General features: G+C 45.9%; 2 protein-coding genes across 7 annotated transcripts in view; both read left to right on the top strand.

Moving 5' to 3' along the window:
- The window catches only part of plch2a (phospholipase C, eta 2a), a 120,974-nt gene extending 107,465 nt beyond the window's left edge, over positions 1–13,509 (top strand). For 5 of the 6 annotated variants that reach the window (XM_014020330.1, XM_014020331.1, XM_014020329.1 and 2 more), the window contains 8 exons: positions 451–633; positions 720–827; positions 899–1,023; positions 1,326–1,410; positions 2,520–2,666; positions 3,056–3,135; positions 6,943–7,273; positions 11,146–13,509. In XM_014020330.1, coding sequence (XP_013875784.1) covers positions 451–633; positions 720–827; positions 899–1,023; positions 1,326–1,410; positions 2,520–2,666; positions 3,056–3,135; positions 6,943–7,273; positions 11,146–12,593 — 2,507 coding nt within the window. In that variant the 3' untranslated portion in view covers positions 12,594–13,509. Of the gene's footprint in view, positions 1–450; positions 634–719; positions 828–898; positions 1,024–1,325; positions 1,411–2,519; positions 2,667–3,055; positions 3,136–6,942; positions 7,274–10,317; positions 10,347–11,145 lie in introns of all 6 variants that reach the window. The other variant, XM_014020332.1, reaches the window with a different exon arrangement.
- Positions 13,510–16,246: 2,737 nt separating this feature from the next.
- Positions 16,247–16,649, top strand: part of si:ch211-251b21.1 (glutamate receptor U1) — a 19,594-nt gene continuing 19,191 nt past the window's right edge. Inside the window, exons 1-2 of the mRNA XM_014020326.1 lie at positions 16,247–16,354; positions 16,462–16,533. Coding sequence (XP_013875780.1) covers positions 16,485–16,533 — 49 coding nt within the window. The 5' untranslated portion in view covers positions 16,247–16,354; positions 16,462–16,484. The remainder of the gene's footprint in view (positions 16,355–16,461; positions 16,534–16,649) is intronic.

The following is a 16,649-nucleotide window of genomic DNA, read 5'->3' as shown; positions in this document are numbered from 1 at the left end:
AATCCTGCAAACTGCAGCTAACCTGCTGCAATCCTGCAAACTGCAGCTAACCTGCTGCAATCCTGCAAACTGCAGCTAACCTGCTGCAATCATGCTAACTGCAGCTAACCTGCTGCAATCATGCTAACTGCAGCTAACCTGCTGCAGTTCTAATTTCAGTCTCCTTCAATGCTAACGGCTAAAGTTTGTGTACCACTGATTTAGACGACCCAGCATTTAAAACAGTTTTATTTCAGTTTTAAAGTTACCTCTCTGTTTGGGCAGATGCACTTTTAGTAGCGAGGTTGAAAGAAATGACTCTGAAAACGTGTTTTTCAAATCCACAGAACTGATTTAGACTGGAGAACCCAACTTCCCTGACCCCCAGGCTCTGGTTGACAATAAAACAAATAAAACTCACAGGTTTTATTGAAGTTGGTGATGAAATTTTGTTCTTTTTTCCTCTGACAGCCACCTGCAGCTGGCAGGTGTCGTCTCTGAGCGAGACCAAAGCTCACCAGCTGATGCAGCAGAAACCGGCCTCCTTCATCCAGTTCAACCAGCGGCAGCTCTCCAGGATCTACCCGTCCTCGTACCGGGTGGACTCGTCCAACTTCAACCCTCAGCCCTTCTGGAATGCCGGCTGCCAGCTCGGTTTGTGCCTGAACTTCCTGCGGTTTGGTTTTTACCGTTCTAACGCCTCCCGCTGCTGCTGACGGCGTGGATTCTTTTGGTTTCAGTGGCGCTGAACTACCAGTCCGAGGGTCGGGTCCTTCAGCTCAACAGAGCCAAGTTCTACAGCAACGGGAACTGTGGCTACATCCTGAAGCCCTCCTGCATGTGTGAAGGTCTGTTTAAAACCAAAAGTCATGTTTAATTATCGTTACAACCCGGTTAATCCCAGTTCTACCTGCCGCAGGTGCCTTTAACCCCAACCTGGAGGACCCGCTGCCGGGTCGGATGAAGAAGCAGCTGGTGCTGAAGATCATCAGTGGACAGCAGCTGCCCAAACCCAAAGACTCCATGCTGGGAGACAGAGGAGAGGTGAGGACACGTCTTTGTCTCAGGAGACAACGTGATTTTATGAACTTTAAATGGAGGTTTTTTTTTTTGCATTTTGATCACAATTGATGAAAGTTTGATGAGCTCTGAAAGCTTTAAGAAAGATATTAAATGATTTATGAAAGATGAAAAGTTTTTAGGTCTCTATTCTTGAGCTGTGTTTTATTAAAATATTTTCTAAATCTGTGGGAGGAGAAAGGTGTTTGTGCCTTTAGCTCCTTTTCAGAATCAGAGTTAAAACCCATTTCAGGCGTAGCAGGAAGCTTCACGTTTGATTGTTTCAGATCATCGACCCGTTCGTGGAGGTGGAGATCATCGGCCTCCCGGTGGACTGCTGCAAAGAGCAGACCAGAGTGGTGGACGACAACGGTGAGTGCGTCAGGAGCAACAGCTCTGAGGTTTACGCCTCTGTTTAAACTATTTTTATTATTTTTATCCTTTATTTATACAGGAAAATCTCTTCAGACTCATTGTCTCGTTTACAAGAAATGGTGTTTTTAAAAACGTTATTGTTGGGGAAAATTATGTGTGGCATCCCATTATATCATATAATTTATAAATATTGGAGGCCATTGTATCATAAAATGTATGGCAGGTCATTGTGTTGTATAAATTTAAAATATGGCAGGTCTTTGTATCATAATGATATATGGCAGGTTGTATCATATAATCAAAAAGAAGATGGCGGGTCAGTGTGTCATTAAAGTATGGCAGGCCATTGTGTAATAACAAAAATGTGGCAGGCTGTTGTATCAATGTCGAAAGTATAGCAGGTCATTCTTATATGATCAAAAATATGGCAGGCCAAAGTATTGTATAATCAAAATATTCAAAGACATTGTGTCATATATTCAAAAAATATGGCATCTTGTTGCATCACATAATTAAATATTGGAGGCTGTATCAGAATTAAAGCGTGGCAGGTTGTATCAAAAAGTTTGGCAAGTGGTTTTATCATATAATTAAAGTATGGCAGGTCATCATAATTTTTTTCCGGTCATTGTATCATAATTGTATGGCAGACTGTTATGTTATTAAAATGTGACTGGTTGTTGTACAATAATTTATACATAGCAGCTTGTATAAAATCAACAAATATGGCAGATCATTGTATCATATATTTAACTAAGTATGGCAAGCTGTTGTGTCATAATTTCTGTTTCAAACAGGTAATTATTTTTAACAAACTTTATGGCCCTAGTTTACCTCRGTAGTTTGTATTAAACCCGTGTCATAAACTCCTGGTAGTTTGTGGGCAGATCTGGTGGTTTTGTTTCAGTTTGTCGTTTCGGCTCGGTGTGACTCTCACCTTGTGAGCTGCTGGTGTCYGATCTGATGAGCTCAGCTCTGTGAAATGTGCAGCGGCAGCAGCTAGCGGTGTCTGTCTCACACTCGGTCCTGAATTATTGATGATCTCTGAGCCGTTCCTCATCTTTCTTCCCTCCGGTCACCCTCCTCTTCCTCGCCCCGGCTCCCAGGGTTCAACCCGATGTGGGAGGAGACTCTGGTGTTCACGGTCCACATGCCGGAGCTGGCCCTGGTCCGTTTCCTCGTGTGGGARCACGACCCCATCGGCCAGGACTTCATCGGGCAGCGGACCATCGCCTTCAGTAGCATGATGCCAGGTAGGACTGAAGACCTGATCCTGTTTGGATTCATGGCTCTAAACCAGGGGGTTCCAGTCCTAGTCCTGGGTCCTGATTCAGTGACTYAATCACCTCTTCAGGTTCTGCATAATCCTCTTAATCATCTGTTAATTAATTCAGATCAGTGTTGGGGCAGAGAAACCTCTAAGACCTGGACCAGGACTGAACTCTCCTGCTCTAAAACTCTAAAACCTGATGGTTCAAATTTTATTTTATTGAAAAAAAYGTTTATTCATTAAAGCTCAAAGTTCTCAGTTTTTGTAGCAGCTTGTGTTAAAAAGGACTCTTTGTTTGACATTCGAACATAAAACATCACGAGTTGTGGGTTTTCCGAGTGCAGCTGAGAGTTTGTCGTCTTCCGTCTGCAGGTTATCGCCACGTGTACCTGGAAGGTATGGAGGAGGCGTCCATCTTTGTTCATGTGGCGGTGAATGACATCACTGGTAAGGTAGGTGGTACTCTGGGACAGGAAGAGCTGTCAGACTTACCCTCAGTCTTTTTAAAATGTGTTTGTCGTCCTTCAGACTTACAAGTCTTTAAGGTTTCGTCATGAAATTTGATGGTTTGACCTGTAACCAGTGGGTTTGGCTGTAGGAGGAGGGGCTTCTGGTGATGTGAGCTGATCAGTTCTKAAACCAGTTGAAGTTTGAAGGGGTTTTTTCTGGAAGACCAAGACTTTTTATTTCTCTACATAAGTTTCATAAACAAACATGGATCACCTGTCTATCACGAGATGTATCATTTTATCACCCAGACTCTTAATCTGAGGGGAAAACTAAAATCTAGGTTTTGTACCAATGAGTATGAATTCAGTTTTATCGTTTATTTTAAGAAAAGTGGAATAAAACCAGGATTTGATTTAAGGCATTTGGGAGGAGGGTGGGAGGACAACATTGGGTTTATTGGGAAGGTAGAGCTGTTTGTCATCCAGGTAGCAATGGAAGCGAACGTTGTATTTATGAAAAAGTATCCAATGAGGAGGAGATWAATGATGAAGGGGAGGGGCCCCAGGATGGAGCCCTGGGGCACACCGGATGTTACCCAGAGGTCTGAGACAGAGGCGAGTGAGATAAGGATGTGGTTAGGAGGAGGTGAGTCATGTGACTCACAGATCTCATCAGTTCTGTCAAAATAAAACCCCCAAAGTGAGTTTAAATCAAACCATCTGCAGCAGGTAAGATATTCGTTATTTGAAACGTCTGAACTACTAATTTGTTTTTGATGAACTTTATTTCATCATTTGGAGAATAATTCACTGAGGATTCGTTTTAAAAAATGTTATTTTTGTTTCTTTTTTACATCCTGTTTGTAAATTCGTCAATAAATCCAAAGAATTTCAACTGAAACAACAAAAAGTTGAAAAGTTTTGTTTCAAACTCCGAAGAGCGCTCTTGTTTTTCAGTTTTCTGTCTGCAGCAGCTCCGTCAAACGACCGCTTTGTTCTTCACTTTCTTTGAACTTCCTTTTCTGCGCTTCCTGTCGTGACCGGCCCTCTTTTTTTTTCTTCTGTTCCCTCTTTCATCCTGAGTTTCTCTCTTCCTGTCTGTTTGTGATTTCAGTGGACTCGTCTTTTACCAAACGCTCGACTTAGTGGCAGGAAAGTTTTAGGAGCCTCGAAGCCGCCGCTCAGAACTCAGGTGTAGTGAGATCCTGCATGAGCCGCACCCCCCCTCCCCACACACACACCTTTAATAACCTGCCCGCCCCCACACACACCGGAGCACCGTCAGGCCAACTCATGACCCACATGAGTTATAAAGACTTGACCTGAATCCACATGAAACCAAGTAGATCCAATAACATCATTAATCTGGATTAATTAATCCTTGAAACCTGACAGGAAGGAGTGACTTTTAACCCTTGATGACACAGCTCTGGATACATTTGTTTCTAATTTGGACAAATAGTCCCACTCAGTTTAAACAAATGCAGTAATTACAGGTGTAATACCAGTTCTGACCTGTAAGTGGCAGTAACACCATCATTACAGACGTTAAAAGAAGTCTGGAAGAAATMAAGTAAGAATTGTCTTTAATCAATCAGAATCCTTAAAAAGTATTTAAATATASGATGATTGTAACTAATTGACCGAATGCCTCTCGCAGCTCGTTTTGTTTTAAAYTAAACATTTTGCTGCTGTAGGAACCCTGTAAATCTTTATGAACTGTACTGAAAAAAATATTAAGCACCTTTTTAAAATCTTTTTAGACAAATTAGGCAGAAAAATTCAAATTGAATTCAACCTGAGTTTCAATTAGTGACTTTTAGTTTCATTGATCTTTTAGTCTCTCAGCAGCTGGACTGTTTGGATCTACTTCTCTCATTTTACTTTGTATTAAAAAAATCATTTTGTCTTAAATGTGTGGGTGTTTTTTCATTTGTCAAGTGTTTTTATTTGATAATCCAGGAATTTTCTAAGTTCTGTCTCTGTTTGGATTTTTACCTTTTTAAAAATCTAGAAAATGCAAGCATCCCTGACGTCCTGCTTGAGTTTTTAACCAGAGGAACCAGGTTGTAAATTAGGATCCAGTAGCTAAAATCCAAACCTTTGATTCTGGTTGTAGTTTTAACAGATCAGCTGTTTTATTCTGTAGCATTTTATTTTATTTTAGTAGATCTAGAACCTGGTTTACTCTCCYGTTCTTCAGGAAGTCGTGGATCTAAATGTATTTTCTCTCTGAGCTGCTTTTGTTGGCGATTAATGAACGACTTTCACAATAAAAGTCTCTGAACTGTCCGAAAACATTTCCTTCATGTGAGTCAGAGCGACTCGAGGTCCGACAGATTTTTAGTTTTTTTTTCTTCCTTGTTTAGTTTCTGTAAATTTTGTCCCAACAACAGAAAACCGTAGAGGCTTCAGCCAGAAAATGTTCAGATTAAAAAATAAAATAAAATTGAATAACAACGATAATGATGATAATGATAAAAATAACTATAATGATAGTAACGACGATGATGATGATGATAATAATTGTTGTTATTGTTATTATTATTGAGTCTAACAAGCGCTCCAGTTGATTAAATAAGAAGCGTACAGGCGGCTCTTCAAGCTGTAAAATGAAATTTTAAACTGGTTGAATAATTAGTAGTGAATCAGTTACTAAAACAGAAGGATGAAGCAGCAGCAGCTGCTACAACCAGATGGTTTTATTTAAGTGTTAAATCTTCTGAAGTCATGTTCTCATGATCTCACTCCTGGAGCTGAGGAGAAACTTTGGTCACTTTGTGCAACTTAAAGTAATTAAATCATCCTGAGCTGTGATAAAAACGAAAAAATAAAATAAAAAAATGGAGCCAAAATGACGAACGGTTCAAACTAAAGCTACATTAAAACAAACTTACAGWGAGACAATAAAGTTTATTTATTCTGTTAATGTAACCGTCGATCACATCAAGAATTAATAAATATGAAATCTGAATGAATAAATACCTTATTTATGAGTCACTTAAAGCATCTGAAATATAATCTTCTTCAAAGAAGCAGCTAATTTTTGAGCAGAAATCCTTAAGTTTTGTGAAAAAAAAAATCTTGCAATCCAGCAATTTTTTTGTTTCCAGCTGGTAAATTTTAATATCCAAATTGTTTGAAGTTTCCTCTTTTAAAATGATGTAAAATATTAATTTATTAGAATGAACTAAAACAGGATTGGAGCTAAATATTAACAAGACAAATTGAGTCGTATCTGTGGAGAACTGATCATGATCTCAGGATCAAAATGTCGTTTAAAAATCAGGATTCTGAAAACGTTCTGAGATCTTTCTGAAATAATGTAGATGATGTCATCGTTTTGTTGTTGAATTAACAAAAAACAGGAAATAAAACATGTTTAATGTTGGTTCTTGTTTCGTAAACTCGGTATCAAATAGAAGAAAAATCTTAAAGTTCCTGTTTTCTTTAAGGGTTAATTTAGTTTTAAAACAACAGAACTGAAACTCTTGTTTTTAACAAAGAAAAGGTCTGGATGCTGTTGAAACTTGAAGCATGTGATTTATTTCCTCACTAACGTCGTTCATCCAGAGACAGCTGTGGATCCTCGGTCCAACACTTTGAATCCAGCAGGAATTCAAAGCGGACCAGCATGTTCTGCTGCTGAATGATGGGCGTTAAATCATTCAGATGTTTCTTCAGGAAACCGTTAAAACAGGAGCATGTTCACCGGGCAGAAACTGTTTGTTTTGGTTCACCGTGGCCCCTTTCTGAGTGACGTTATTTTCTGTAAAACCTGTTTTTGTTGTTTGTTTTTGTTGTTTTCAGGCCAAAGCGGCCGGCGGAATCAAAGGGCTGTTCCACAGAAACCCAAAGCAGGCGTCTCTGGACAGCCATGCTGCTGCTGCGGTGCACCACGCCCGTAAGCACCCGTTCGGCGCCCACCTCCTGCGCCGCACCGCCAGCGCGCCCACCAGAGGCCAGCCCAAACCCAAGAAGGGCTTCCCGGAGATCGCCATCGACGCCAAAGACTACAGCTCGGAGGGCGCCAGCGAGGAGCGGGAGTCCGAGGACCGGGACCGGGCRGCCGCCGCGCCGCAGCACCCCAACGGGGACTCGCTGGCGACCAACGGAGCTTTTCACCCGGAGGAGGGGAAAGGTAAGAGCTCGACCTTCGATCGGCGGCGCCCCATGAGCGAGCCACTAAAACGGGCCAGCCGTCTCTGTTTCCACGACCCGCTGGACTCCAAGGCGGGGGTGTTCGCCCGCGTGGCGCTCAGCGGCTCGGGCAGGGTGGGCGTGTCCTCCAACTGCATCACCTGCGTGCTCGGCTCCAAGGAAAGCCCCGAGTCCGAGAGAAAGGGCCGGGTCCTGGAGACCTCAGAGCCCGGGTCCGGACAGAAGAGAAGCAAACGTTCCTCCTCAGCCAAAAACCGAGCAGAACCAGAACCGGCTGCCGAGCTTCAGCTGGACTCGGATCCACCTCCTAAACCCAAATCCTCTATGGAGGCCCAGTTCCAATTCTCTCCTCAGGCTGTCCTCCGACCCGTTCCTTTCCCCAGAACCAAAGCCCGACAAACTCTGGGTCCCCAACATTTACGGCCCCGCCCCCAAACCTCGCAGGGGGGCGGTGCCCGATCCTGCAGCGTCCCCCGCAGACGCTCCCCCAACACCGTCACTCCGGCGCCATATGTGGCCCCGGACTGCGGGACCAACCTGTGCTGGCAGCAAGTCACGCCCCCAAACTACGGCGCCGTCTATAGCGCGGCGCCTTTCCCCGGCCCGAAGCCGGGCGGCGCCCTCCTGCTCAGCGACAGCAGRAGCTGCGACAGCTTCGGCAGCCTGAGCAGCCTGGAGACGCCGCCGGTGCTGCCGCCGCGCTCCGTCCTGGACGGGCGCAAGAGGGCGGTGGGCACGCTGCAGCGCGAGATGAACGCCCTGTTCGCCCTGAAAATGGAGGAGCTGCACCACAAGTCCCCCCTGTTCTTTGCCGGTAAGACGAGCTAGCTGTAGTTCAGCCTCAGTGTAGCTCCGCCCTCAGTGTTCGCCTCAGAGTAGTAGCCAGCTCCACCCCATGGTTAGGACCCCAGCGCTGCCCCGGTGGGACCCCAGCCCCACCCCCATAGTTAGGACCCTAGCTCCGCCCAACCAGTTATGAACCTAGCACCGCCCCCTCTGGTTAGGATCCAGCTCCGCCCCCTCTGGTTAGGATCCAGCTCCGCCCCCTCTGGTTAGGACTCAGCTCCACCCCCTGAGGTTAGGATCCTAGCTCTGCCCAACCAGTTATGACCCCGGCTCCGCCCCCTCTGGTTAGGACCCCAGCTCCGCCCCCCCTGAGGTTAGGACCCCAGCTCCACCCCCCTGGTTAGGACCCTAACTCCGCCCCCTCTAGTTAGGACCCTAGCTCCGCCCAACCAGTTATGAACCTAGCACCGCCCCCTGACGTTAGGATCCTAGCTCTGCCCTCAGTCTTCCCCTCAGGTTAGGACCCTAACTCCACCCAACCAGTTATGACCCTAGCTCCGGCCCCCTCTGGTTAAGACCCCAGCTCTGGCCCCCTGAGGTTAGGACCCCAGCTCTGGCCCCCTGAGGTTAGGACCCCAGCTCTGGCCCCCTGAGGTTAGGACCCCAGCTCTGGCCCCCTCTAGTTAGGACCCTAGCTCCGCCCCCTCTGGTTAGGACCCAGCCCCGCCCCCTCTGGTTACGACCCAGCTCCGCCCCCTGAGGTTAGGATCCCAGCTCCACCCTCTCTTGTTAGGACCCTAGCTCCGCCCAGTTATGAACCTAGCCCCGCCCCCTTCGGTTAGGACCCACCCAGCTCCACCCCTTCGGTTAGGACCCAGCCCCGCCCCTCTGGTTAGGACCCAGCCCCGCCCCTCTGGTTAGGACCCAGCTCCGCCCTTCAGGTCCCTGATCTAAATTAGGACAGTTTTTGTGGATTCCTCTGGAACATTTTCAGTTTAACAGATGAAGTTTTCTCTCTTCCTCAAACTCTCCTGGTCCCGCCCAGATGTTTAGCAGTGGTAAGTTTTCAACCATCGCTAACAATAACAGAATATAATACAACAATTACCGTATTTATTCAGGTAAATGCTGCGTTTAATCCAGACGGACTTCAGGATTATAGAAATTTTGTTGTTTTTTACTCATCAGTTATATATTCAATCTAAATGTTGGTCTTACAGTATGTAAAGGTCCAAAAGAGGCTTCCAGAAGATTTCAATTACATCTTCAGCTTAGACATCTTTATTGTTGGACATATTTTTAATAAGTTGGCATAAATTACTAGTGACAGGGCCTTTAGCTAGTTTTTCTTCCTTTCACTTGGTCTGTTAACTTGTTGATGGTTCGTTTTTTTWATTTATTTAAAAACAGAAAATAAAACGACCAAAACAAACAAAAAACCCAACAGGAAGTTTAACACTGATCAGACCATTTTAAGCTGGGGCTAGTTAAATCACTTTTTAATAACAGCCTGTAAGTAAATAAATAAAAAAAACACCAGATAACTACTTAGCATTTCTTGAACTAACTGTAGCTGTTAGAGATCGATGAGCTGCAGAAATGATTTATCCTCCGACTCAATGTTTTACTTATCTACCAGAAAATATTTAAATTTATTGTGGCAGTACAACTTTAAAGATTCTTATTTGTGGCATTGTACACTAATAAATACGGTAATTAACTCCAGCAGAGTTCAGATGGTTAAATTCATCCTGAGCCAAATAAAACCTCAGTAAAAATCAGCGTTGTCTCGTTAGCTGGCTGACAGAACCTCCTGAGAACCGTTGGGTCGAGCTCATTCCCAGGTTTTTCTCTCCGTGCTTCGAGGAGGGCAACAAATAATCCTTGGATTTGCGAGATGTTTGGCAACACCTGGCCGAGCCCTGAGAGTCTGTGAAAACTCTGCGTCCGTCGGGCCCTCGTGATGTTTTCAGTTGTTTGGACCCCAGCTGTTCCTCCTACAGTTGGTGTCCATCTTTAAGATCCAAACCGGAGAGAATGGACAGGAACTCTGTCCTTGTTAATCTGTCCAGATTTACCTCCTAGTTTCTGTGTTTTATTAAACATTCAAACCTGGCTGGATGAATTGCTTTCTGTGGTAGAAACTACTTCCTGTTTTCCCTCCTCCTCCTTCCTGTTTGGATAACTTGGTTTTCCTCTCTGTCCCTTTTTGCACGCTGTCTCTCTGTCTGTTCCTAGTGCAGAACTGAGGGGATGACCAGAACCAGGTAAACTCTCTGAACGCATGTGACCTTTGACCTGTCCACCACAGGGTTCCCATCATGTCCACCTGTCTGTCCACGTCACTGGTGGGGGGGGGACAAATCATTTCCTGCACAAAATGTCTTCACTGTACAGATTGTCCATTCAGTCTGTTTATCGATGCAGCTGAACGTTTTTATTTCTCTGTGAAAGTTGAAGCTCAGAAACTTCAGAAAAATCACTGAGGTAGAACCTGGGGTGCTAGTAGCTGAGAGTCCTCAACACATAATCTCAGCYCTAACAGATTACAGATCTCCTGACAGTGTTGAGAGACATCGCACTGAACCAGATTATCAAGTTTAGACTAAAACCGCTACTATTTTAGCCTTATTATTATAACTGTTAGCTCCTGAGCTATTATTATTGGCATTAGCTTCCTAGTTGTTATTGTTAGCGTTAGTTCCTGAGCTATTATTATTACTGTTAGCTCCTGAGCTAATAATACAGTTAGCTCTCTAGTTATTATTGTTAGCATTAGCTCCTGAGCTCATATTATTACTGTTAGCTCTCTAGTTCTAGTTAGCATTAGCTCCTCAGCTATTATTAGCATTATTCCTAGTTGTTATTGTTAGCATTAGCTCCTGAGCTAATATTACTGTTAGACCCTGAGCTAATATTATTACAGTTAGCTCTCTCGTTACTATGGTTAGCATTAGCTCCTGAGCCATTATTATTACCGTTAGCTAGTTGGACTGAATTTTAAAAGCAGAGGAAGTTGAGTTGTTGTGAAACACGATGTTTAATAATGTTTTATTGTTTGTGCAGATGGGTGTACAGTGCAGAAAGCAGCCGCCCCTCAGTTTCCTGCACATCAGGCTGAAGACGACGACAGCAGCTGTTCACTGCGCTCAGCCTCCACTCCAGAGGAGGAACTGTCCTCACATCAATCTGTCTCCACACCTCTGCATCCCCTGTCAGCAGCTACCGCTCCTTCAACTGTTCACACCAACGTGATCGCAGAACTCAAACCCTCGGACTTTTCCACCACGCCATCATCCCCAGACTCGCAGGACGCCCCGACAAACAGGTCTTTAGAGAAAAATCACACGACGAACCAAGAAACTGTGATGGAAAACAAACGTGAAGCGACTGAAACGAAGTCGCCACACAGAGCGGCGTCCGTCGAAGCCCCCAAAGTCCCGTCAGCTCAGCCACCACCGGCCAGGAGAGCACTTTTTACCCCAGCGGATTTACCAGTCAGACCAGCAAAAAGCCACGGTTCTGTTGGAGCCGGCGGAGCCCCCGGTCCGTCGGCGGTCCCGGAGCTCTGCACGGACGCCACCATGAACGACCGCATCTGGAGGAAGCTGGAGCCGGGCAGCCACAGGGACAGCATGTCCTCGTCCTCCAGCGTCTCCTCCAACGACACGGTCATCGACCTGTCCCTCCCCAACCTGGCCGGGAAGAGCCCCGGACCCGGTCCAGGCTCCTGCCGCGAGCCCCCCTGGGTCGCCTGCCGCCGCTCAGCGCTGGGCTCCTGCGACGCCACGCGGGTCAGCAAGAGCAAGTCCAACCCCAACCTGGAGCAGAGCACCCGCTCTGTGGACGAGCTGAAGCCCCGCCCCCTGCAGTCAGACCAGGAGGACTCTCTGAGTCGGAGGAGGCACACCTGGTGCCGCCTCTACCTGGAGGGGCTGAAGCAGGCGTCGACCAGGAGACCGCCCCCCGCCCCCGCCACGTCTTCAATGTCCAAGAGCCTGGGGGATCTGACCTCCGACGACATCTCCTGCAACTTCGACAGCAAGTACCGCAGCATCAGCCGCAGCTTCATGGTCCGGTCCAGCAGAGACCAGCTCCGTAAGGCCGGCCCYCTCAGACCCAGACCTCAGAGCGACCTGACGGAGCAGCTGCGCCGCCTGACCGACGTGGAGCCCCTGAACCCCGGAGACTTCTCCCCTGAAAACAGACCACCCAAAGACCCCCCCGAGGACAGCCCCGACGAGACCCTGGTGCGCAGGACCTCCTCCAGGAGCCAGAGCAGGGTCCGGTACATCGCAAACCGGGCCAGGAAGGCCCAGGAGAGGCAGAGGCTGCAGGGTCTGGTCCAGGGCCGCAGCGCCAGCTTCAGCAGCCCCATCGAGGAGCGGGGGAACCCCGAGGGGGCGTGCTCCGTGGCCTGCAGCAGCCTGGACTCTCCGGACCAGCTGACGCCCCACCAGTCCCTGTCCCCTTCTGGCCCGGACTCTGAACTATTCTTCATGCTCAACCTTTGAGAGACCCATATTCTCACAGAACTGTTGGTAGCAGATCCAGGTCCAGATCCGTTTTTGTGACTTCCTGTTCAGCTGGAAGCCTTTAGGTGCCTTCGAGCGGCAGAAACGAGACGAGGATTGTTTGTCTTTACTCTGTAGGTCCCGTCCCAGGTTTGGGTTCTGGTTCCTCCTGAACCAGAGACATAAAGAGGTCCTGTASAGGTCACCTTCAAGAACACGGGCTGCCCTGAAAACTGCCCGTTTGTCCCGACTGCAAGAACTGGACTTGATCTGGAACGTTTTATACGCAGACTGTCACTTTTTATTTGACCGTAGCAATAGATCTTAATTTAACAGGTTTTAATAAACGTTTTGTTTTTTTAATCGAACTGTAATTATTTCACGTTTTTATTAGAATCTTTGTGTCGAGGCATCGCATCGTCTCTTAGCAATATTTTGAAAGTGATAGCATGACATTAAAGAAAACGACGAGGCTCATTTTGTCTTTAAGTTTATTTAGTTTCTCTTTGGTGTCGTGTTTTAAACGGATGGCATGTCGCAGCGCTGAGAGGCTGCTCTTTAAAGCAACACCTTCAATAATAACAGAAGAAGAAGTCATTTCCTGTCGACTGCATGCCTTTTTATGCACTGTAGTTATTTACATAAGGCTGTGCTTTATTTTACTAAGAGTTTTTATATGAAGATTTTAATATTTTAACCTTTGTTTCTCTGTGGATCGTGTTCCACGGCGTTCCGCAGGGCGTCGTGTCCGGGTCCCTGCGTTTTTGTTTTCTCTGTGGTTCTGAGTCTTGATGGGAATGATCTGTTGTCTCGTCCACCAGCTGTAACCGTCCAAGTTCTTCGTTTGAGGACGAAAAGTTTGAGCAGAACATGTAATAATGACCCGAATAAAAGTCAAGATATTAAACGATTCGCATATTGTTTGAATCTGGGGTTTTTAAGGTTTTCTTTTCTTCTCACATTGACTCAGTTTATATAATTTAAATTATAAGTTAGTGATTAAAAACTGGGGAAACTGAACGTCTATTGGGGGGACAAAACAATTGTCTAAATTTTACATATGTCCGTAAAGACCCAAATTAAAAATCTGGTTTTGTTGAGAATGTAATGTACGTCAATGGGAGTTACAGAAATACTGAAATATTAAAGGTAAAACTAATGGAGGTGAGGTGATGAAAGACTGAAATCCAGTGAATTCTGTCATCAGTTTAGRGAAATGCTACATGCTAAAAACAAATTTTCTGAGACCTATCAGGCAGCCACGTTGTGTCACAAGCTCGCGTCTACGTCTATGAGCGCAAAGTTTCACGTGCACGATTGTCGCCTCATCGCACAAGCTCCACAGGAAATGAGCGAGCGACGTCGCCTCCCGTGTGTCGAGCCCTTCAGTCTGAGAGGAGGAGCAAATCTAAGAACGTTTCAACACTCGAGTCTAAAACTGCTCTCTAAGATAAAAACGGGCCCTGATGTGTCCAGTCCTGGTCCCAAAGGGCCACCGTCCTTCAGTTTGACTTCTTTGTTCCAACACACCTGATTCAGTGATGAAGTTACCTCTTCAAGTTCTGCAGAAACCCATAGATGACCCTTTTATTCAAATCAGTTMAGCAGAGAAACCATAAGGTGTTGAACTCTGGTCCTTGAGGGACGCCGTCCAGCATCAGCCACAGCTGGTTTGGATGATTGGATGATTAAAGCTGCAGAACCTGAAGAGGTAATTAAACATTAAACAGGTGTTTCAGAGCCTCTAAAACCTGCTCCTCCAGAACACACCTGTGGACATCGTRGCCACCTGGTGGAGCTTCACGGTTATGTCAACGTTTTTGTTAAAACTTTTGAAGGGAGGCTGATAACGTCGTGTAGATCTGGTTCCAGAACCCACAGCCGAAGCCCTCCAGCTGATCCTCACACGAGCCGACACTTTCGAGCCTTTGGCCCCAGTTTTTGGCCCGGTCCGCCTGCCTCTGCCAATTAAACGGACTCGGCTTGGGTCTGTGTTTACCAGCCGTCACCTCTCTCAACCTCCGTGTTGGGGCAGAAAGAACAGCAAAGACCCCCTGTGAGTCGAGGGAATGTTCCCCGAACAAAGAGGCCACGCCACAAAGGAGGAGAAAAACATGTTTTTGAGTCGGTGGGACGGCTTTAAACACGTTTAACTCCTTCCTTTCGGGGCTTTTTATGACGTTTGYTTATTTCACAGATTCTTGTCGACCCCTGAGGTCCTGATGGACGTGTTGGTTTTAGTTTCCAGACTCCAGTTTTTAAACGGCCCCCCCTCGGGTCCTCGGGGTCCTCGGCCCTCTCCATCCTTTCTCAGGACACCGGTTTGTCACTCAGAGGTTTGTCTTTTGTGGGTTCGGTGGTTTCCAGAGCCTGACGGCCCCCTCCGGGCCGCTGCCAGCCACGGACTTGGCTCCGTTCAGCTCACAAACACAAAAGACGACTTCATTAGGATTCGGGGGGGGAGCAGCGAGTCCCTCTTAAAGCCGTATTTATCCAGACGCTTCGGCTGGTCTCGGCCCCTCAGCCGAAGCCCCCCGGGCCCGTCTGGCCCTTCAGGCTGACACAAAGTTTTTGTCTCAGAAATGAAATCACTGCCTGTTTTTAAGACTCTTAGTAAATAAATCAGTTTTTAAAGCTGCAGGAGCCGAAGACTGATGAGTCCGGACCTTCGGCTGATTGTAGTTTTTCAGCTAAATGTTCTGTTTTTGTTTCTGACTTTTACTCAGAGGCTAAATTTACGCTCGGGGTGGGGTGGGGGGAGGTCTCTTCCTCTGAGACTCTGGGACTAAAATCCATCTGTGGGTTTGTGGCGTCGATGCCTCCGGACCCCCGGACCCCTCCCTCCCTCCTGTTGCATAACTTTACAAACGTGAAAACTGAGCTGAAGTTACATCAAAACATCTGCTCCTTCAAAATAAAACAGCCGAACGTCGTCAGTCTTCGGTTTGCTGTAGCTAAAACTGAACTGCAGCTGTTTTGTTTATAAGAAATGCTGAGTCAGCATTCAGACTCGCGTGTATTCTTCTACTTCCTGCCAAAACACATTTGTTTTCATTTTATTTAGCGCCTTTCAGCTTTTAGCTACTGCCTTGCTAATTAAATGTTTTAGCTATGCTTCTGCTACATTCAGTTTATAGCTAATGTTTTACTAATTTTAACTTTTGCCTTTAATGTTTTAGATTATAGTTTTTACTTTGATAAATTTAGCTTTTAAGTATGTGTTAGCTTTTAGCTAAATGTTAGTATATTTTAGCTTATTTTAGCTTTTAGCTATGGTTTTGCTACATTTGGTTGTCACCCAAGGTTGTGCTAATTTTATCTTTAAGCTAAATATTTGGCTTTTTGTTTGGTTTTAGCTTTTAGCTACTGTCCTGCTAATTTAGCTACTGTTTTGACACATTTAGCTTGTAGTTTGTGATAGCTTTAGCTTTTAGCTGAGGTTTAGCTTCTTGTTTTCAGAGCACAAACACCCACGCTCCCATCGGCTTCTGTTTGAGCTCAAAGTCCAGACCGACACAAACTGTTCTGGTTCTGATCCGAGTCCAGACCGACACAAACGGTTCAGGTTCTGATCCGAGTCCAGACTGACACAAACAGTTCTGGTTCTGATCCGAGTCCAGACTGACACAAACAGTTCTGGTTCTGAACTCCGCCCCCTCCTCTCCTCTGGTATAAAACCCAGACGTGGTTCTGGGGGTCTCAGATCCGGCCCCGGCCTGCAGCAGCTCAGATCTTCTCTCAGACTCAGTTTCTTCCAGCAGGTGAGAAGATTCTTATTTTAATTCTTTATCCTGAAACTTTATTTAAATCATGTTTAAAAACATTTTTCACATAAACAAATCAAAGGTTTAGTTTTGTTTTTGTTCAGTTTGGTTRCCGCAGTGCGACAACATGAGGGTCTTCTTGTCTCTGCTGGGATGTTTGGCAGCTCTGGCTGCAGGTAAGACTGAAACAAACAGTTTTTACAGAAATAAACTGGTTCCAGTACAAAATGTTCAGGCTCTGCTGGACCCAAAGTCCCGCCTTCCACCTCAAAACTTTTATTTATTTATTTAT

Source organism: Austrofundulus limnaeus, unplaced genomic scaffold, assembly GCF_001266775.1.
Source record: "Austrofundulus limnaeus strain Quisiro unplaced genomic scaffold, Austrofundulus_limnaeus-1.0 Scaffold248, whole genome shotgun sequence".
Lineage (NCBI taxonomy): Eukaryota > Metazoa > Chordata > Actinopteri > Cyprinodontiformes > Rivulidae > Austrofundulus > Austrofundulus limnaeus.
The sequence above is the reverse complement of the archived record's forward strand: the minus strand, read 5'-3'. Positions and strand labels throughout refer to the sequence as shown.